This window comes from Agelaius phoeniceus, chromosome 2 (assembly GCF_051311805.1).
Source record: "Agelaius phoeniceus isolate bAgePho1 chromosome 2, bAgePho1.hap1, whole genome shotgun sequence".
Classification (NCBI taxonomy): Eukaryota; Metazoa; Chordata; class Aves; order Passeriformes; family Icteridae; genus Agelaius; species Agelaius phoeniceus.
The window spans coordinates 115,170,927-115,192,857 of NC_135266.1; the positions used below are offsets into that span (position 1 = coordinate 115,170,927).

At 40.9% G+C, this 21,931-nt stretch overlaps 1 protein-coding gene across 2 annotated transcripts in view; it reads right to left on the reverse strand.

Moving 5' to 3' along the window:
* Nucleotides 1-1,056: 1,056 nt before the first annotated feature.
* Nucleotides 1,057-21,931, reverse strand: part of EPHA3 (EPH receptor A3) — a 176,339-nt gene continuing 155,464 nt past the window's right edge. For both annotated transcript variants that reach the window (XM_077174600.1, XM_054654880.2), the window contains exons 14-17: nt 19,707-19,856; nt 17,498-17,691; nt 6,439-6,594; nt 1,057-4,996 (exon numbers count right to left, since the gene is read on the reverse strand). In XM_077174600.1, the coding sequence (XP_077030715.1) occupies nt 4,891-4,996; nt 6,439-6,594; nt 17,498-17,691; nt 19,707-19,856 (606 nt within the window). In that variant the 3' untranslated portion in view covers nt 1,057-4,890. The remainder of the gene's footprint in view (nt 4,997-6,438; nt 6,595-17,497; nt 17,692-19,706; nt 19,857-21,931) is intronic.

Below are 21,931 nucleotides of genomic sequence, written 5' to 3' on the forward strand. Positions count from 1 at the left end.
GTGTTTTGTGCTGTTTGTACCTTTGCATGAGTAACCTTCATGAACACCATCTGCCTGTTAGTATATGGGAATAAAACAAAGCTGAGGGAAATATCTCTAAAATAAATATTTGTTTTAATTGGGAAAGTAAAATTCATTAAGGAATCCCAAAGGATTGGACCAAGGACTAAAAAAGGAACTGAGTGCACACGCATTAAACAGGGAATTACTGACCAGGAAGTGGTGGTTTGGAAAGGAACTGAGGCATTAGAGCAGCTCAGAAAATGAAAGGAAGTCAATATTGAATATGTCAACTGTTTCATATGAATAAGTCATATGAATTAACAGGGGTGGCACGTGTGAGACAGCAGAAAAAATGCTCTGATTTGATTTGGCACTGCTTGGGCTTTTAATGGTGCAATATCTGATGATATTCCAGGGTTCAAAAAACCCTGGCAGGCATATTGAGTTTATGGAAGTGATTATCAGCAATTTACCTCTCCAGACTCAATGACCCTGATGGGTCCCTTCCAAATCAGCGCATTCTGGGATTCTGGGATTCTGTAGTGGTGGGGGCTGCCAGGCAGTTCCTTGTCCTGCTGTTGTTAAGTGAGTGCATCCTGTGAGTGCCCTTCCAGAGCTGGCTACATTAATTAATGCCATTTTACAGGAAAAGCAATGAAAACACCAATAGCCACCGTGCCCTCTAGGATCTAGAGCAAATATAGAGTACCAGCAATACCACAGGGATAGACACAAGCTGGGGCAACACAACTGCTGAGGTGAAACCTATTCACAGAGAAATTGGTTTGCACCATTATCTGCATGGATTAGATCCCATCAGAGCCCTGGTGCTCAAGCATAGCATCAAACCCCCTGTTTGGAAGGTAAAATGACACCATTTATCCACCACAGCATGAAGCATTCTGGAGGCAGGAAGGACAAGGGGCTTCCAGTCCAGCTGTGGTCATTTAAGGACAAGTCCAGCTCTGGGTGACTTCTTCTGTAATTCCCCTTTCTGTTGAACACACCAAGACAGAATGCCACCCCCACCCCAAAAAAGAAGTATGCTACATCCACATTCATAAATTTTATCAACTTACAGACTCCAGGACAGGTATATCATTCATTGTTTTGCACCAGTAAGCAGAGTAGTATACAAAAGCATGCAAAATCAGTTATGGTACAGAAAGAACCTGCAAAATTCAAGAAACTGGCAAGCATCAAAACCATTCCTATTTTCCTAGGAAGAGGATTCCTGAGTTGTGTATGTTGGCATTTTCAAAGACCCTGTACTTGGGTGAAGCACACAGAAACAACATGGCAGGGACATAACAAAACAGGGGCAAAATATTATCTAATACAGATACTCAGAGGCAAGAAATGATCATGGGGTGAAGTTACAGTATGTGGTGGGCTATTTTATTTTGTTGAAAAGTACATCTTTGACTGGATTCAACATATTAATAAGATGAAAATAGGTCCACTGGTGAGGGAGGAAAGAAAGCAAAAGTTTGGAAATACTTGACACAACTAAAATAAATGACAGTTTTTTTCAACATCCCATAGGCAGGCTGTAGAAGATGATGTTTTCCAGTATCCATGGAGAAAGTAAAGTCTTTGACTGATGTAAGTCAGTTTTGCACAAATGCTGGTCTGTTTAGTTAAAACCTGCACTGCTTGTTTCTTTCAATAGATAATATAGGTAATATCTAGCTTTCACTCCAGACCCATGCTTTAACACTCAGAATTTATCCATATTTAATTACAATTTTATCACACTAATCAAATAAATTTACTTTGTCCTCCAAGCAATCACCTCAGTATTTCAGTATGTAAAAAATACTTTCATTATGTTTATTATAAAAATATAAATGTTTCCACTACAAATCATTTTACATTAGTAAGAGGCCATCTACAATTGCACAATATATAATCTAAATGAGTAAGTAATGCTTTTGAAATACAAGTTAAAGTAAATACATATTGCCAATCAAATCACATCTATACATTGCTTATTGGATGCTAAGTTACAGCACAAAAACTAGATTATGTTAACAGAAATAAATAAAATGGAAACTATATTGAAAGGTACAAACCCAATAATATGGCGTGTCGTTTTATGAGCAGTTTGCATTTTGCTTGATGTCCATAACCTGTACAGGCAGATGGCCACACGACCTCTATTTCTCTACTCCACACTGAAGAATTGTACACTGCTATGTTTACATATGTACAGGGGGACAGGGAGTACAGGATGCTTGCAACAGAGGCCACTTACAGTACAAATCAACTTCTGACAGGGAGAGAAAACCAAACGGGTTTTAAAAACTCTCAACTCCTAACAGCAAAGAAAAGCAAAACCCAGCTGCTTCATTTTGTTTCCCCTCGGTGAGATTGGATCTTTTATGCTGAGCATGCCTGAACTGTGGGCAAGAACACGACAGGAGGAAATTGAGGGAGGTTGGTGCAAAGTTTTCAAGTGTCTAAAACTCCAAGAACTGAGTCTGTGTCTCCAGAAGCATCTCCCAGAGGTCAGCCCCCCACCCCAGTCCCTTGTCTCCACACTCCAGCAGCAGGGTGAAGCTGAGGAGAAATGTCACAAAAAGCTGTCCCCAGACAGACAGTGTTTGCCACTGGGGTTTGGTGGCTTAAATTCACTAACAGTGTCTGATTTAGAGCAATCTGAACCCAAAGTAAAGATTGATTCTGAATGAACTAAGCAACACAAAACAGCTTTTCTGCCCAGCTTGCTGCATTTCATGATAGATTGGGGCAGATAAGGGGAAGTGTTCTTTACTGCTTAAGTGCTTTATTTTACCTTTCTTCCATTTTTATTTTTAATGTTCAATTTTAAAACCCATTCACTTCTCTTTTAGAGAGGATTACTAATTATAATGCTGTGAGTGTGTTTCAAACCCAGTCCTTTACAGCATGCTCACTACCAGCACTCATGAAAAAGCCTCTAACACTTCTTCTATTTAGCAATGTGTGATAAATGTTGTGCCTGGACATTCTTTAAGTCCTGGATTCATGCAGAACAATTTCAGCCCCACAAACCCTAGAAACTGATTCTTTCCTCATTTATATACCAAGGAGCTTCAAAACCCAAGCCAGCAGAAGGAAGCACAAGTGGTCACCTGCTTTTGCATGCACAGAGAAAACACAATGTGCCAATTTTTCATCTGCCTCTCACACAGTCTTGGACTTTTAGGCTTTCATCATCAGAATCAGGTCTACATTCTAGAATGTCAAGTTGGGAAGCAGAATGGTTTCCCCTGATGATCAAGGCCTGCTCTCTGTGTGCCTGACATCACATCTAGAGCATTAAGAAGCACAAGAAATGGGTCACCCAGTGTTTTAAACCACTCATTTTCAGAGCAAAGAGTGGTGTCTGCTCAGAACTGGGACTGATGTGCTCCAGAACAAAAACTTAGGAGTCGGGAAGCTCTTTGGAAGATGCTAAAAATGGTGGAGGGCCCCCAAAATCCACTTTCCAGTCTCCTTTTTCCAGTGGGAGATGTGAATGGTCTCCTAGACTTGGGCTCCCTTCTGCTTTCTTTCAAGGAACAGGTACCCACTGAAGCTGTGCCTAAAATTCAGGTCCCCTACAGGATGGCAGTGCCTCCACAGGGGGGTTTCTAGCTCAGGCATGGGTATACTTCTACTCCAAAGCCTCCCCTCACAGCTCAAGTTATCGCTTTAAACAAGGGTCACTTCTCAGGGAACTCAAAAAGCATCATCAGTTAAAGCAGGATGCAACAAACCCTGGCCCTCTTTTCTATTTTCTTGGCAGAGATCTCTCCCCTGAACACCACCCAGGAACAGGAAATTATTGTGACAGAAAAGCAGCCCTGGGGTAAGAAATGGGATGTGCTGTTTGGGGCAGATCCTGATCTAAAGATCAATGCACACACCACTGCCAAAACCCCAGCCTGGTTGAAAATACCACTCACAGCAAATGGAAGAAATCTCATTGCCAAAAAAAGCCCAGATGCTTTTCATAGTGTCAGTGCTGGGAAAAAGACCACCTTTCTTTCCTTCTGTATTTTATACATGATGCTATGAGTATAAAATTATCTAGCAACTAACCCTCAGACAATTTCTCAGGTTGAACCAATGAAGTTTGGATAACATTTGGCACTTGGCAATAATACAGCCAGGTTAAGGTATTTAAGCATAAATATAAACAATAATGGAAAAAAAACAAACCAAGAAAATAAATAAGCCTTTTAAAAAGTAAGACTTGTTTCTATTTAAATGAACACAGTTAGGGAAGCTAACATAATGGTGAAAATCTTTTGTCAACTAACTCAAAGTCACTACAAACTTTATTTCTGTGTTCCTTCCTGAAGCTGAAATAGCATGTTACAATGACATTATAGTAAATATGGCCAGACAGGTTGTGAGGTATAGTCCTCTATTTTCCTTGCTTTTAAAGAAATAAAATACCTGTTACAGATCTCTTCTGTATAAAAATACTGCAAGTCTTTCTTTCTTCTTGTTTGCTGTATAGATCAAATACACAGCTTTTATGTCCATGGTTTTTTTCTGTTATTCAGTCACTTAATATTCAAATGGCTCTAGGTTTTAGTAACACTGGTTTTTACTTGGAAGGATTTTTCACATGTTTTTTTTTTCTTTTGATATTTACTATCTGCATTAACAGTCAGTCAAGAGCACCCACCCTTTAGGATTAACAGATAGAAAACAAGTTTGCTCCTGTTTTTAAGGCATTTATACTCAGTATTTGAGTGTCTTGTGGGTTTGAAATCTCAACCATTGCGTTTCCCAAGCTGTTGCCAAGATCTCCTTTAAATTCTGCCGTTTGTCAGCATCACTTTTCACCTGCGATGTAACTTTGCTCCTTTTTTTTTGTTTTCCTCTCCTGAGCAACATCATTTTGGTACCTTACACAGGAACAGGGTTGTTCTTTGTATGAGTTTCTAGGGCTTTGATACTGCTGACAATCTTCTTTTGAGGGCCCACCACTGTAACACCAACTTTCTTCATGTCACTGGAAAAAAGAGGAGGTGTGTGAGTGAGGATACTGAATTTCACAGCACTGATCCCAGCAAACAGCAATGAACCTGCCCATCTCACACTGCTGCGCTGCAGGAGCCTCCAGGTACTATATATATATATACCATATATATATACCTCCAGGTACTATATATATATATATACCAGGCAATATCCCTCCAGGGATATTGCTGAAACACAAGCCCTACTGCAAAAAACCACTGACAGCAACTCCCTGGGCTGAAAAAAAAATAGAGTGAAAGCTCATTTAGCTTTGTTGTGGAAGAAAACATGGAAGAAAAGGCAATTAAATCATTCTCCAGTGTTGCAGGCACTGGGGTTTTGGAGCAAGGGGGTCACAACTGGATCAGCTGAGCCTCTCTAACACCTCATCCCCCAGCCAATCTGATGTCTTTCCCTGGGCAGTGCTGACACATCACTGGCCTGTGAATGGTCCTCTGAGCTCTGCTATCAGCACTGAGGTGAAGGAGTCCATGGCCAAGCTTCCAGTGCCTCCCCTGGTTCTCCCCTCCTGTTTGTCCAGGGTCTCCAGCCTCATTGTTCCTTGTGCAACACAGAGGTGCTTTAACACCTGTGAAGGGCTAATTAACCGGGGGTTCACAGGAAATTAGGCATTCCTAGAGGATTTCTACACTGTCCCCAAAGGGTAATTGTTACAAAAAGCAATTAGCACCCTTTTAATAGATGCAGTAATACACTAATTAATGGCATTGATGTGTTTAATTGTCGGTAGCACAGCTGCTGCATACTTCTCCATAACTTGTTGTGCATCCAGCCAGCCAAACTGGGAATTAAGATTTCCTTTGGCATTAAAGTTTTAACTGTACTTGATGCCTTTTTGGGTGCAGAAAGAACATTACCCTACTCTTACTTGTCACTAGAACAAAGATGGATTGCATTTAGAATGTAGTAAACTTGCCATTTGCTCACTTCCAAGCATAGCAGGAGGGAGTTCAGCTCCTGAGTAATTATTAGCATGGGGGAGGAAAACAGCTACAAAGAATTTGCCCCTTCACCTGGTTTGGTGGAATATAGGATGGGCAATAAAGGGAATGATTGGCAATGTGCCAGCTGTAGAGAAACTTCCATGTAAAACACAGAATTTAAAGAATCAACAGAGAAGCTTCAGTGAAAGGAGCTGATGCTAGTGTACCAGATCATACATGGTGCTACTGTATTGGAAGAAATTGGGAATCTCCTTTAGTGACAAAAAGCTGTGGGACCATGGCCTTCACACAGTCACCAGACACAGATTTCCTTCATGGCTATTTCAACGACAACAAATAATTCCCATTTGTCTCTTTAAATGTAAGAAAATTTCAGCTAAGAATTGGGAACGCGATACAAAAGTGCTACCTCTGTGCTTATGTTTGAACTTGTAGCTGTGATGAAAACCCACAGCAGGCTGCAACTTACTCTGTGGAAATCTTGGCTATGGTGTCACAGGAGCTGTACTCCACCCCTGTGAAGATGTCCTTGCACTGCCCTGTCCGGAATCCGTTGAGCCAATCACCCGCGGTGCGGAAGGCTGAAATGTCAACGTTGCTTTGGTCCAGGAGGAGATTTGATGGCCTGAAATGAAAGAATAATGCAATGGAATTTAGGGAACAGGGAGAAACATAGCTTTATTTTGTGTCTAAACTCAGCAGTGGCAGGAGCATCCAGGCTGGATGTGGCTTTGCTGTTTGTCTGTGGGAGTTCTCAGCTGCTGAGGCCACCACGGGACTGGTGCTGACAAATGCTGTGTAATCATCCTGCTGAACAGTACCAGCTTCCCGTGCCTGTGTTTAAATCACTGCAGCATTCACAAACTGCATGGGGACCTCTCAATTTAGTGTTAACAAAGACTAAATTAGGTTATATTTATGTGATTCACCTAGTCATAAACATCACACAGACAATGCACACTCCAGGCTCCAAGCTGAGTGTGTTGGTAGAATTTGGTCATATCAAATGTTCAGAATAGTGGGGCCCACTGAAAAATCCTAAATGTTGCTACTAAGTTAGAAGCTTCAAAAATAAGCAAAGTACCTTATTTTTAGTGTTTTATTTCAGGCTTAAAGCCAAGCACGCGCTTGGCTGTGCTGTGCCTGAGACTGAGCTAGAGAATGTTCAAAGCAGTTATCTCTGCAACTTCACAGTCTATTTTCTTCCCCAGAATTCTTTTTCTCTCTAGCAACCTGCACAGGAGTCTGACTACTGCTGCTGAACCCATTTGAAGTGACTTTTGTCACTGAAAGCAGTGAAAATGAGAGGTGGCTGGACTGACAGCATAATTTAAAGGCAGTGATTACACAGTGTAACAGGTAGGTGACAGCTGCTGGAACTGGAGAACTGATCTGGGCTGTAAAACACTCTCTTCACTCCAAACCCAAGTCATCTCTGTTCATCAATGGAACGAACATAAATAGGAGGAGATTTTAAAGGCACCAAGAGAACCACATATTTAAACATAGTGATTTGAACCTCATAAGAAGCCTAGAAATTCCAAATCCTTCTCAATTCCAGTATGTCTTAAATTTCACCATAATCAGCAGCACTACATCACATCCTTGCAGTACACCTGACTTGCCCTGGAATCAGGGGATACCACCTCAGTTACATAAGTAACAGTAGTTAAATCAAGACTTTTACCTTTCACTTTTGAAGAAAAGAACAATGATTTTTAGTGTTGGCCACATCTTAAACAGCAGCTCCTTTTACTCTGATGTTTTCCTGATTGCTATCAATCAGCTCATTTCTCTCAGGCTCAGAAAGTTAATACAGTATTTTTTTTTCCTTCTGGGAATGCAGGGCATAATTAAAGAGCTACTTGGATGCTTGAAAATCTTGAAAATCCAAACACACACAATCAGTTTTCACCAGGTTCCAGAGGAGCTGAGATGTCCCTGATGGGGACAGTTTTGCCTGGCTACCTTCCCTCCAGAACCTAGACAGGACTGTGAGCACTGACACCAGCTCTGGACTTCACATACTGGGAACAGCCACCCATGGAAAGAAGACACAGAAACCTGCTCTGTGCCCAAAACAGCAGCTCACTTCATGTGCTGGTGCCATGGTCAAACCAAATCTTAGACACCTACATGACACCCAGCTTTAGAGGCTCAGTTTGATAATCAGGCCCAAGATAGTTTTAATCAGTAGCTGTAAGACCTGAATTTTTCTGACTACTGTTTGTCCTGTGAAGAGCCAATGGTTTTTTATTTATGGTTTTCTGGGTACAGTGGCTGGAATCCCAAGATATTAATTAAGAGTATTTATGAAGTGTTCTTAGTGATAAAGCACAGATTTTTTTTTCCCAGCCTAGTACACCTTTTTAACTTAAGTCTAATAAAACAAGGTCTGACTCAAGAATCACTAATGAAAAAAAAAAAGTATAAACAAGTTGAAATAGAACAGGTCTCGAGGATTAGGAATTAGAGTGGCCCAAAAGAGCCTTTATGTTTATTACTTGGATCAAAGTATCATCATGACAAAAAATATGACCTAATTTTAATGCGAGTGACCTCAGAGTAACCAGCACTGTAAAGTATCATTTTTCTTCTTGCAGGATTCCAAACAAAAATTAGTTACTTTCCTCCTCAGAGAGGACATCTGGACTGTTTATCAACGAGCAGGAATTCGCCTCTGCACTGTCTCCTCGTGTGCACCAGGGGAAAGCTGGGCTTGCAGAGCATCTGCACACCCTGGCAGGTTTTTTCCCCCTGCCCCAGCCCCTAGACAGAAGGGCTGACCAGGGAATTTATGGTCTGGGTGATGTGTGCCATGAGCTCACACTTTAGCAGACAAATTAGACGGGCTGCAGTCCGTGCAGCTGTAAACGACGTCCTGCAGGGCTCCACCTGATCCTTTACAGCTTTTCATAAATCAGTACCTACCAGCTTCAGGAGAGGGTCATTAAAAAGGAATCATGGAAATTACATGTTTGCTCAGGGGAAGTGAAATAGAACATTTCTCTCCATCTTCTCTTCTCTCCCCTCCTTTTTTATTTTCTTTTTCCTTTCTTTAACTCTTTTTACCTTGTTGCTCTGACTAACTATGATACACACTCTCACATCATCTTTTGACAGTCATGGCAAGATTTTCTATCCTGTTCACCATGACTGTTGTTGTATCTACCACACCTACAAAGTTGTATTTACTGACATGTGGTGCCCTAAAAAAAACCCAACAAACAGCAAGACTCAGTTTGGAGAGACAAATTGAACAGTGAGATGCCAGTTACAAAACATCCTGTGGCTGGAAGCTTTCTCTGGATGTGTCCATTACTTTAACAGTTGGAATTAACCTCATCTTCACTATAGTGTATTGTCATTAGCACAGCTTTTTGTCACAACACAGGGAAAATTTTGCTGCACTAGCATGAAAAAACACAGAAAACATCATTAGAACCCTTCCCAATACAGCATGAAAATCTCACCTCTGGCTGGGTGCTGTCTGGGGAGAAAAAGAGACAAACTGACTTGTAAAATCCAGGAATTGAGACAAAGAAAATGAAAATGTCCTGCCACTTCTTCTGCAAATACACAGAGCTGTGCACACACAATGCCAGACTTTGTACTGTAGGAGCCTCTCTCTTTCCATCCTTTTCTCCAAACAGCACAACCAACCTTCAGTTTTTTAAATCTGGACTTTCCTTTACACAGTCAATTTCTTTTAAAGAGGAAAGCATTAAAAAAAAATCCCCAAAAACATAAAGTAATTTCCTGTGGCAAATTTTAGGTAATTAAAAGTTGATTTAGTAGAGTGAAATTGCTCCCAATGAGCCTGGTTGGAACTCAGATCCTATGGGCTTTATGATTATGGTGAGCTGAAGCACAGAGTTGGGGTCTAACAAGAATTTTATTTCAAGAGAAAAATAACCCCAAAGCCAACAGGTGGCACAGAAAGCAAATTTCAGTTTTATCTTCTGTAGCAATCAGAGTCATATGCATACATGTGTATCAACAGGAAACTAGTAAATAAATGCCGTGCCAAAGAGAAGTAGAGTTATTCTGTTTACTTGATTATCCCTGGACCTTAAAGATAAAAATCTTTGGAGTTCCATCTCTTCATGCCCATTTTTAACACGCTCTGAGCAGAATTGGTAATTTAGTCCCTAAATTACAATTCACCTCTTAAAGGGGGTACATGTGCTTTTCCCAAGGGCCTTCCTGGGTTGCTTTCATACTCTCATACAAATAATCATGTTGTGGGCTGCTCCTTGGAGTGAAAGGAGAGCTGGAGAAATCAAGAGGGGCAACACAAATAACCAAAGGGAAAAACAATGCAGTTAAGGTTGCAAAAATGGTACACCTCTCTAAATGTCAATATTTTTTGTTTTCTAGCTCCATTGTTGGTGAAAAAAACAACCCAAACACAAAAAAAAACCCCAAAAAACAACCTAACTTACCAGGGCTTCCACTAGGATAATAAGCAAATAAAATTTCAACTGCCCCAAAGGTCAATCCCTCAGTCTTCCCTGCTCCTTTAGCTGCCCCTCAGAACATGATTTTCAATATGCTCTTATTTTTCAGCATCTTGGTGGAATAACAAATCACATGCCTGGATGTATCAATGCTCCTTCATTTACTTTTTCATAGCACCAAACCACTAAAGGCAAAAAAAAAAAAACCCAGCATGTTGCTGAATTTGGTTTTTTTCCCCCTCATAAGCCAGCCTAAGCTGTGCTTTTAAGGAAATACAGGCACATGGCCATTTCCTGGGATGTGTAGCTGGCTGACAGACCCTCAATGCCAACCACTCATTATTGTTAGGACAGTCTATAAGCTCCTCAGAACAGGCAGAGAAAATAGCTTTATAAAGCTCTCAAAATGCTTAAAATCTACCATTTGCTGGGGAGAGCTTCCCTTTATATCTCACTTTTGGCTGCACTGCTGTTGCCTATAATCAAAAGAGAAAAACCCCTTGCATCAGTGTTAGAATAATAATATAAAAAGCAGATCTTTATCTGGAAGCTTCCAGGTGTCCCAGTGGTGATGGGCTCACCCAGAATCAAATTTCTGTGATTTAATAAGGTTAATTAATTTAAGGTTAAATATTTAACAGCTACATCCAATAGGAGATTCAGCTGCCCCAGTAACCCACCCCTGGGTCAGCCCCTTGGAGTTGCCCCACTTCTTATTTTAAGTCCCCGAATTGGAATAAAGATTATTTATTAATCTAAACAATATTTCAGGGATGTGTTCCAAAATCTAGGGGGAAAGGGCAGGAAAAGTACTACAGCCATGCATTAGGAATCCACCAAGCTGCAAATATATGAGAATTATATAAAAAGCTTAGGCACCACTGTGAATTTCTGCTTCTGTCACCTCTACCAGCATTCCCAGTGTGGAATTGCCACCATCACTAACGAGGGCTCCAAAAACTCCTCGGAAACCTCAATAAACAGCAAAACCTCTCCTCTTCCTCAGGCCACCCGCTGGTCCAGCTGCATTCCTATTTAAATTACAGAGCACCCAACCCCAACCCGCAGTAAATTCCTGCCCGAGTTTCACCGAATTAGAGGTGTGAAAGTGCAAATAGATGTTTTACTGTCCCTGTTAACAGCCAGCCCTGCTCACTTCCATCCCTCACTTTGAAGGGACAGTGGCTGAGTGAGTAATAATGACCACTAGGAAAATCAGGTGGAAACGGGGCTTTTCTGTCTGAAAAGCTGAATGAAGTCCCTAAAAACCTCCTCAGTCTATGCCCTCAATCCAAACTGTGCTTAGACACCGAGGAGTAGGACTTACTGCATTCCATTTTGTGATTTGTAGTTCAGTTTCCTTTTTCCCCCTCCTTCCATAAATTCACAATTTTATGTTTAGCAGGCTTCGGAGAGAGAACTGGAGTTTTAACTTTACATTGCTTGAATTCTTTTAGAGCGAACAGTCTGGGTTTAGGACACAGATTAGGTTTTTGCTGGATTTTAAATGAAGCTTAAAGTCCACACAGAATCTTGCCCTACAGAGCATTTGGCCAAACTCAAACCCTGTTGTTAAGACCCTGACAGCATCCAAGGAAAACTGAAATCTCCTCCTCTCTTCCATCCTGTTCCTAACACAGGAAGCAAACAAACAATATTACAGCAGGTCAGCACTATATGTCAAGCATCTGAAGCCTTCTGACCAGAATGGCAAAAAAAAAGAAACTTCTCAACAAAGTGTTCAGCCAATCTAAACAGTAATTTCATTGCAAATATTTTTGTAAAAACAGGGCTTGAATTATCCTGCAAAAAGGAGCAAGTCTGAATTTTTTATTTGCCCTATTCACTGCTCTTTTTTGAGTTTGATTTTCATAAAAATCCTACCAAGCTAGAATGTAGAGTGTTTCCACCAAATTACCAGATTTTAAATGGAAATAAACTTTGTGAGGAGCAAAGTTTAAAATGCAAATTTTAAATTGTAAGTACTGCCCCTGGATGTCTCAGAATGACAGAAGTGAGAGCAGCACAATGAGAGACAGCAAAGCTGAAGGTGTTTAGCAGTGAACCCTTGCAAACAATCACTCACAAATAACAGCCCTTCCAAAGATTGCTCAAGGAAATTACCCAGCCAGTGTTTCAAACTACACATCAAATTTCAGCAAATCAGGGCAGGGTTGCAAACAACTTGCTACCATGAAAAGGAATGTATGAGGAATTAATTATTCATACATGTTTTTTCATCACAAAGAACAACTGACCCTGATCCCCTAAATTTTCTGGGCTATAAGAAAAGAATTTCAGTTATGATTTTTCTGAAATATCCTGAATTTTCAGGTGTTTTTCTCCCCTTCCTTGCAATACAATTATTTCCTCTTCTCCTAAATATGTGCTTGCAGCAAAGAAAAACAACAACAGCAATACCTGACACTGACTTTCACACTACCAAAAGCAAACACAGAAGCAGGTCGGAATTTTTTTGGTGCAGATTCCATGTCAATTTTGCAATCAATCAGAGGCCTGGCAGAAATTCAGAATTTCTAAAGGAATTAAAATAAAATTTCAATTTTCTTTTAAATGAGGGCTGTGCATTAACTCTGTTCCATAGGTTCATGAAGACTAAATGATTTCAGTCCCCCCTACATCACAGATGTGAACACACTCAGCAGATATGGGAAAGCTGCCACAATGTTTGAGCTCCCTGAATCCTGTGTCATAAACCTTATACCTCAAGATCACACTGTACTATGACAGCTTTGGGGCACATAAAGGCTTTAAATATATTAAATTACACACTATGTTTTAAATATATTTTTTTCAAATGGCCATGTAAGAGTAAGATTCATATGCATAAAATGGTAATATACATTGTAAATATATATATACACGTATGTATGTATATATATAAATGCAGAATCATAAATTTAAGTGAGAATAAAAAAACCCCATAAATTTAAAAAATAGACAAATATAAATCAGTGAAAAAAGTTAAATGGATCAAAAAAAATTCAAGAGTCCATTTCAGATTTGTAATGTACACAAAGTACTTCCAGTTGCATGACTCAAGTTACAATTTTGAAATGAAACAACAGCTAAAGAGCCATTTCAGCCTCACCAACTTGCTTGCAGGTGGGTGAAGTGATTCTGACTCCCCAGCCCAGGCTGAGAAAAGTTTCCATCTGCTTTGTATCTGTATGAAATGCTCACAAATGTGAAGTAATACACAGTGGGCTGAAAAAACAATAAGCTCAAGAGGAAAAATAATGAAATTGATCAAAACTGGAAGAACGATGAACTCACTCCCACCCTAAAGATATCCAAACAACCAAAGAACTCTGTTAGAAAAATGAACATCATGTTCAGAAAACAGGAAAGAACAGCAAGACATAAATCAAATAAAAATATCATGAGATTGTGCTTTAGAAAACCACATGGCTTGCACTGAGTTCTGTTCCTACAGCCCCTTACAGAGCTGGTTAACTTCAGGCAGCCTAAGGGACACAAAAACCTCATGTGTCCAGAACCAGTGCAGGTCTTATTAGCAAGAGCTCAGGGTGGCCACCTGATTAAAAAGTGAATTTAGACAGGTAAGAAAGAAATCAGCCATACTCTGTACTTTACAAGGAATAGAAATGGAATTTGTACATGAATCTGAGATGAAACACAACACCAGGAAAGGTATTGTGAAACGTTTGCTGTGCTGAGGCTACAAAAACCTTTTGTCAGTGTGAGGTTCAAAGGCACGTAGAATGGTCTGCAAAACCATGATCAATAAGGATAAAAACGTCCTCTTGGGTATCAAGAAATTATTAGATACCATGGAGTGGCCTGAAGGGATAGAAAACTTTAAAGGAGAGGGGGAATTGAAGGCTTTGACTCCTCTTCTGTGAGGTATTAGTGCAGAACGTGCCTGGGCTGTAGCCTGGAATCAAATGTTCAGCCAAGCACATCCTCCAGTGGAGGTCAGTTAACAGCAACCAGCACCCAGAGGACAGGGATAATCCATGCACCTCCAGAAATATGTTTTTTAAATAGGATACAATGGTGCTGTGACTGTTTTAAACAAACATCAGCCCCAAAATCTGTAAGAAGAGACAGGTTTTGCATCTGCACCAGACGTCATCAGGTTAAACATTTTTTCCCCTGACCGAGTATATTCTGAACACCTACCAGCATATGGTGGGCATGAAGCTTTAGCATTCCTCCAGTAGCACCACAGACACAGCTAGAAGAGAGCTGGGACCTCTATAACTTAGATTAATTGCTTATTATGGGTAGGAGGAGAGGCAGTGTGGGAGTGCTGCAGCTTCAAATAACAACTGAGAGCAGCCGCTCGAGCCAATGGAATCCCCAGAGCCCTCAGGGCTGAGTCCCTGAGTGCTTCCCCCTGCTCTGATGTTTGTCCCTCTCTGGGATCCCACTGTGTCCCCTTCTCCAGGAGCTGCCCTGACCCACAGCCCTTCAGTATCACTTACACATTCCTGCACACAAGGCTATGGCAAGGCCCCAGCCCATTTTAAGCCTCACTTCTCATTTTTCTGTCTCATTTTTCTGTGTCAGCCTGTCAAAAAGCACTGCTGAACCTCCAGGCTCCGTCCCTGGCCACCAGCACCAGAGGCTGTCACCTGCCACCAGTGCCACCATGGGGCTGTGGAGCTGGCTGCAGATTTCCAGCCATGTCTAAGGTTTGAAATTAGTCCAAGGGTTGAGATTAGTCTGCTTTGACAATGATTTCATGGCACAGGGCTGCCCAGCACCCCTCACTGGTGTTTATTTGTGGCTGTGTTTAAGGACAGGCTGGGCTGGTGCAGACACTGACGGAGGAGACGGAGAGATCACAGATCACACATTCCCTGAGCTGCAAGAAGTTCCTCCACAGAGGGAACTCCCATGCTGGGACCCCACAGTGCCCTGTGTGTCACCAGGCAGTGAGGGAGATAGACTACACTGCCTAGGAATGTGCAGGGATGTGGCACTGGAGGGGTAACTGGGAAGAAAAGAAGGAATAAAATCACTTTTGATGCTGCTCTCCTCAGAAATGCACTCAGTATCAAAGCCAAGGAGCAGCAGGAGGAGCATTTCACTGAGAGCTCACCTAAAGCAGCTGTGAGAGGTTCCCTACCATGCAGGCAGCCTCCCTCCTTCCCTCCTTGCCTCCCCATGAGCTGAGAGCATGGCACTGTGCTAGGGATGTGCAGCCTCTGCCACCGTCTGTGCCACAAAGCACAGAATGGAACAGGAGAGACAAAAGGGAACAATAAATATCCCCCTGTGGAGCCCCTGCATAGGACCCAGCAGGTGGAAACAGTGCTCAGACTGAATTTGGTCACCACTAGAGGATATCAGCTTCTACTGGCTATGAACAGGTAACTGGAAATTATGGTTCCACACTGTTTTTATCTCTGTTGCAGTTCAAATCTGCAACTGGACGGACCACAAACAAGACCACACATATTTTACTTCTGTTTGGAATGAAAAACATGCAGCCCTGGTTTCTGCAATCAGGGCTCTAAACCCAAACAGGATAGTTATGATTTCCAGCTCCCCTAGTCATCAGATTGCTGCAGCACATCCCTATAAAATCATTCTTTGCACCAACAGTTTGCCACATAGTGGTGCAATGCCTTTGGAAGAAATGTACTTGACTGAGAAAATGGTGTTAAACAGTTTGCTGTTTTTTCCAAAAATGTGTTGTGGGGGTTTTTTTGTTTGTTGGGTTTTTTCCTGTCATCTCCTAGAAATAATTGCTTCTGTAAGCATGTTGGTTTCCTACGTGTTAAACACTCACCAAGCAAAATTATTCAAACATAATTTTGTGCGAGCCATCTTCTCTCAACATATAAATTTAAAAGCAGAGCCCATTAGTATCACTGCCTTTCCCCTCCCATTTTTTCTTTTTTTTTCTGCCCTCTGGCATGGCAGCAGGAGGTAATTAGAGTGGCCAGTGTTTGGCTGAGGATGCAGCACAAAGCCAGGGCCAGGAAGGAGGAGGCAAGGTCCATGGCAGTCGCACAGCAGGCTGCAGGATCAATGCAGCTCTTCCCACTGCCTTTGCTCCATTTCCCTCAGCCTTCCCATCCAATTGCCACGGTGGGAAGTGTGCTGCCTCACAAGGAGAGGTCTGACAGCAAGGTTTTCTGTGCTCCCTTTTGAAACCTGCCTCGTGTCAGGCTCTGGTCTCTTGCCCAGTGACACACACAGCACTCTCCAGGGCCCAGCTCTGAAGCAGCAGAGGAGCAGGGTGCTTTTCTCTCTGACTCTGCCTGCTTTGCTGACAGAGGATTTGGCACTACCATTCATGCTAAAAATACTTTTACACTCCTTCAGTAAGAATATGACATTTTAGTGCATTGTACAAACCGAGTCTCTATTACACTACTTAACTAAAGCTCTTCTTTTACCACATCTTCATTATGCCCTTAGGTGTCAACACACACTTCAGCTGCTCTCTCTCAATGAGATAATTCTTATCTCATCATAGTGATGATGTTCCAGAGTGTGTTGAAAACCCAGGATTAAAAATGAATGTTTTAAATGCAATTAGGAACATTGCACAGGTTGAAAATTAATTCCTAGTTCATACATTGATCTAAGAGGGAGTGTAAGTGCATTTTTAGGTCTGTGAGCACTACTGAAAGAAAAAAAAAGAGATTACTCAGATGATTAAAGTTAACATGACTTGTCAGAGAAGAGCCTAAGTGTACTTGGACTCAATTCAGAAAGATACTTAGGAACATGGCTGGCTGTAACCTGTGAAACACTAAGCACTTACAACACCACCAAAGGGCAGAAGGAAAAGGAAAACCCCACGATGGCCAAATCTGCCAGCTGTGTTTTTCTCAAAAAAACTGCTCAGTCTTACAGCAGGTTTCATATCCTTAGCATAAAAATCTTTCACAAATTGGATAAATAATAGCAGATAAATAATAAAATAACCCCAGCAATGATAAAAATAAAAATATTAAATCCTTCTCTCAAGAGAGAAGGTGGTAAAGAGTGCAAACAAATTCTAATTACAGGAGATGAAGGAATCAAAGAGGTTCATGAGCAATGCAAGATCTACTATGTCACCTTGCCGCCGCGTTGGTGATTATTTTCAGACTGCTGGGATTACGGATCAGCTTATCCAGGATGCTGACAATCTGCTCAAACTTGGGTCTGTTGTTTCTGTCCTTCTGCCAGCAGTCCAGCATCAGCTGATACAAGGCAGCTGGGCAGTCCATGGGAGGTGGCAAGCGGTACCCTTCATCCACAGCCTTAATCACCTGCACAAGGAGAAAAGTTTGTGCAAACTTAAAGGCACTTCACAGCAACTTGAGTTGTTATCAGCTGTGAGAACGTTAACGTGGACATTGTGTGTTTAAACAAACGTGTTTATTCACTAATTGTCTCTCCTTTATCTGCAAAGTAAACCAGGCAGTCGATTAGGCATGCAGAAAGGGGAGTTAAGATACAGTGTGACTTTGAAGAAGGTGAGTGTGTGGAAAGGATCTCAAAAACTCACACTCACTTGAAATAAATCCATAAACAAAAGCCGCAGTTAGGAAGAGCTTGCTTAAGTATACCAAACTTCAAAAGGTCTTGGATATCTCTCCTCTGATTACCCTTAGAAACACAATCTTTCCACATCCTCCAGTGGACACTGAACTCAAAAATAACAGCAGAAAAAACAACCCTTTCACATCCTCCAGTGGATGCAAAGCTCAAAACACCAACAGGAAAAACAGTCTACCCTGCTGAAAAATCAACCTGCCCTCTCATGGGCCATCCTGAACCAACAGACAAAAGGTCTTGTGGATGATGTCACAGGGCAACAAAATATTTTTAAAACTTACCTCATGGATGACTATACATTTTCTACTAGGCAGTGCAAGCCCAATTCCTTATAATTTGCCTAGGCTGATACAATTTGTCTAGATTTTCTGTAATTTTTCCAGATGGACACCCGCAAAACCAAGATTACTTTAGAATTTATGTTGTCCAGAAGATTTTTAATTCAGCCTTTTCATTAGAATCCAACACCTCTTGATCAGGCCTACAGTATCTATTGCCCCATAAATAAAAAACAACAATGTAGAAAATTCAATGTAGAAAATGATAAAGCCATATTCTGTTAATCTTTCCTTTTCATCTGGATCAATTAATTGCAAAGCAGAAGAAACTATTCTAAATCAGAACAAGGACAAGAGAGCAGTTAATGCTTTAAGCAGCCATGAAGGAGAGGTACATAAATAGTTTAATCCTTCCATTTTAGATTTTAATGGGATATTATTAAAGACATTCCACTAATAGATCAGTCTGCACAACAGGATACATTAATTTCCATAAAAACATTCATTACCAATTAAAAGAAATGTATCATTTTCTGCAGAGACTTGGGTTGCAGAGGTACCCATTTAAAAGGAAGATTTCTTCTCTTTTTCTTTGTTTAACATAAAGTAGTACAGAAAAATGTTTGACTACAACTATGTAATTGACTTATTTGTTTTAACTTAAAACTAGTAACAATATATATCATCTCCTTGGAAAATCTGTTTGTGTGAGTGACTGCACTCCATAAAATTTGGTCCATAAGAAACTCCCGTGGAATAAATCTAAAATTAATAAAACAACAGAAAAAGAACTCAAAATAGACATAATAAAAAATCTTCGGGGAAATGTTATGCTTCTTTAAAAAATACTGGGAGAGCTCCATTAATCATTTGGATTGCAGGCTTGGACAGTTTACTAATGTTACAAAGAAACCTGTATTGGAAGTCTAATCAGATCACCCTCCTTCTCTATTTTATCCATTGATTACTTCCAGAAGCATTTTGGTTTCATTAAACTCTTAACAGAAATGCTTTGCTTCTCTTTTTCCCAAGTGCCAAAAGCAATTTATTCTGTGCATTTGACATTTACAGAAAACTTCTATAGGATATTATACGAGTGGAACCAAAAGGGGATCAACGGAAATTTAGAAGGGTTTTCTAACAACGAGCTAAGGAATGTAAAAGGCAATGACCTCATTGCAGGGGAATTATTTGCATCATCTTACAGAAAACCACCAATGGGATAAAATACTCTACTCTGCTCCTTCAGAGGTCCAAAACACTCTGCTATGAAGATGGTGGGTTTTTAAAGTTCTAATGAACTTTTACTTGACCAGGGTGATCTGGCAGTTTTCATCTCCACACCATCACCAAAGTCACCATCAAAAACTCAGAGCCACCTGCTCTTGGCCTCCTTTCACAGCTTGATCCCTTATCTGAGAGCACAGCTCAGCCAAGAATTTACTCACATCCTGGTTGGACATCTCCCAGTAGGGTCTCTCCCCATAAGACATCACCTCCCAGAGGACAATCCCATAGCTCCAGGCGTCGCTGGCTGACGTGAACTTCCGATAGGCAATAGCTTCTGGAGACGTCCATCGGATGGGAATCTTGCCCCCCTGGGAGCAAAACAAAACCAGAGAGTCCATTTGACTGTCCTGCAACAAGTATGATTTTTTGTGGTTGATTATTTTATCTCTGAGAGTCTCAGTTATTATGATATTGGTGTAAGAAAAACAGTGTAAGCTGGAAAACGCTGCTGCTGTTTGTCATAAGAGCAAAAGAGAGAGTAAAATACATTTCAGTGCAAAATCTACTGATATCTAGTAGATTTACCATAGATTTATCTACCTACAATATAGATTTATTATATTACAGCATACATACTTTATAGACACATATATATATACATATATATATTTTCTATATATTTATGTGTATGTGAGTGTGTAGCATAATTCACACAGATAAAAGTAAATGATAAATCAAGTCTGGTTGATTTTCAGTTATGAAATGTTTTAAAACTGCCACGACAGTCATACATCATTAAAGGTGAAAAAAACACTCCAAGGTCCTTGTTTATAACCCAGGTCCTTTTGCACAGCACAGGAGAGCTGGATTTGGCTAATTTTAAGGCGTTGAAGTGAATTCCCTGCATGGCTTCACCAGGTTTTCTGGGATATTCAAGGAAAATAAGGGGCCATGATGTTGCTTCACTTCACTAAAGCCAAGCCTCCAGCTGACAAAGAAAGTCAGATTCAGATGGAGTCACTTGTGCGGAGGGAAGAGTGAAAAAATGTCAGCTGGGAGAGTGTCTTTGGACATTTTTTACAGTCATAAGAGAAACAAGCCACCATTAAATGCCAAACTTAAAGAGAATTGAAGCTACCAGTACAATTAATATGGTAGGTAGGGGAAACCTCTCTCTCTGGTCATGGCCACCACTTGGTGCTGCAGGTCAAGTTAACAAAATGCACATAAGGAACCTCAGGCTGAGTTTCTAAAATGTGAGAATTAGAGGAAAGAGACATTTTACTGGTGATGCCAACTTTGACAGAGTTTTTTGAGGGTTACACATGAGAAAATGAAGTTCTAAATGATAGCAGTGCAGAACTTGTTCCTGAAGGCAATTCTGGACTGAATGTCTTTTAGTACAGAAAACTGTGAGAGTTTAAAGTTATTTCCAGTTATGCATAACGTGTACAGAATATATTTTGATTTCACACCAAACCAGCTCTTTGCAGTGCTTCTGACACCTCCATTATATTCCAGTCACACACCTCTCCTCACAACCACCTCTGTGGGGAGAGAGTGCTCTGACTTCCACTGAGTAACCAGCAAGAAAAAAAAAAGATTTAAATATTTTACTGCTTTGCCTACACTCCCATAAACTGTACCTGCACTGAGGGTAGCTGTACAATCACCAGCTTTAGACTCACTAGCTTGATTAACAATAGAAATGCAGGCATTAGTGTTAATTAGAAACCTAAATACAGTCTAACTACACTGAAGCATCTTCATTTTCATGGCTAATATTGCATAAATTAAATTAAGTATAAACAACACAGGCAGTCCCGACTCAGACTACGGTTTAGGCCTCCAAAATGTCACTGGATAGGCCTTAGAGGCTTGGCAAAGGTCAGGGAGGGGATTGGCTTGGCATATGGTTTTCACGGATCCCATTTTGTTTAGCAGAGCTCCCTATCAAAAGACAATCCTTCATTTCACACACAACCCTAAAAATCAGGTGAACACCGAATTTCCACATCCCGTGCAGACCAGCGAAGAGGACACAGAAGATAAACTGGAGTGTTTGAAACCACTGTTTTATCACTGAAGCCAGATGAAGAGCCTGATCTCTCTCTCTCTCTCTCAGAAATTTAATCTATTGGATGATGGTCTTTAGTCACAAAGAGTACACTGTATTTCCCATTCTTTATAACTTTATTCACAATCCCCAGTGCTGCTCCAGAACAGTACCAAGAACATAAAAATTACTTTGTTTTTCTCATACTCAATTAATAAGCTCCCTTTACAAGTGTCCAGGGGCCCTCAGCGAGTCCAAGGCCCAGCCAAGAAACAAGGAAAGCTCTCCTGTAGCCTCGTGTTTTCACAAGAAATCCACTTACAGTTTTAGATGCGAGGCTGATAAAGAAATCAATCTCTCTGTTTTCTATGCTAGAAGTGAGCCCTG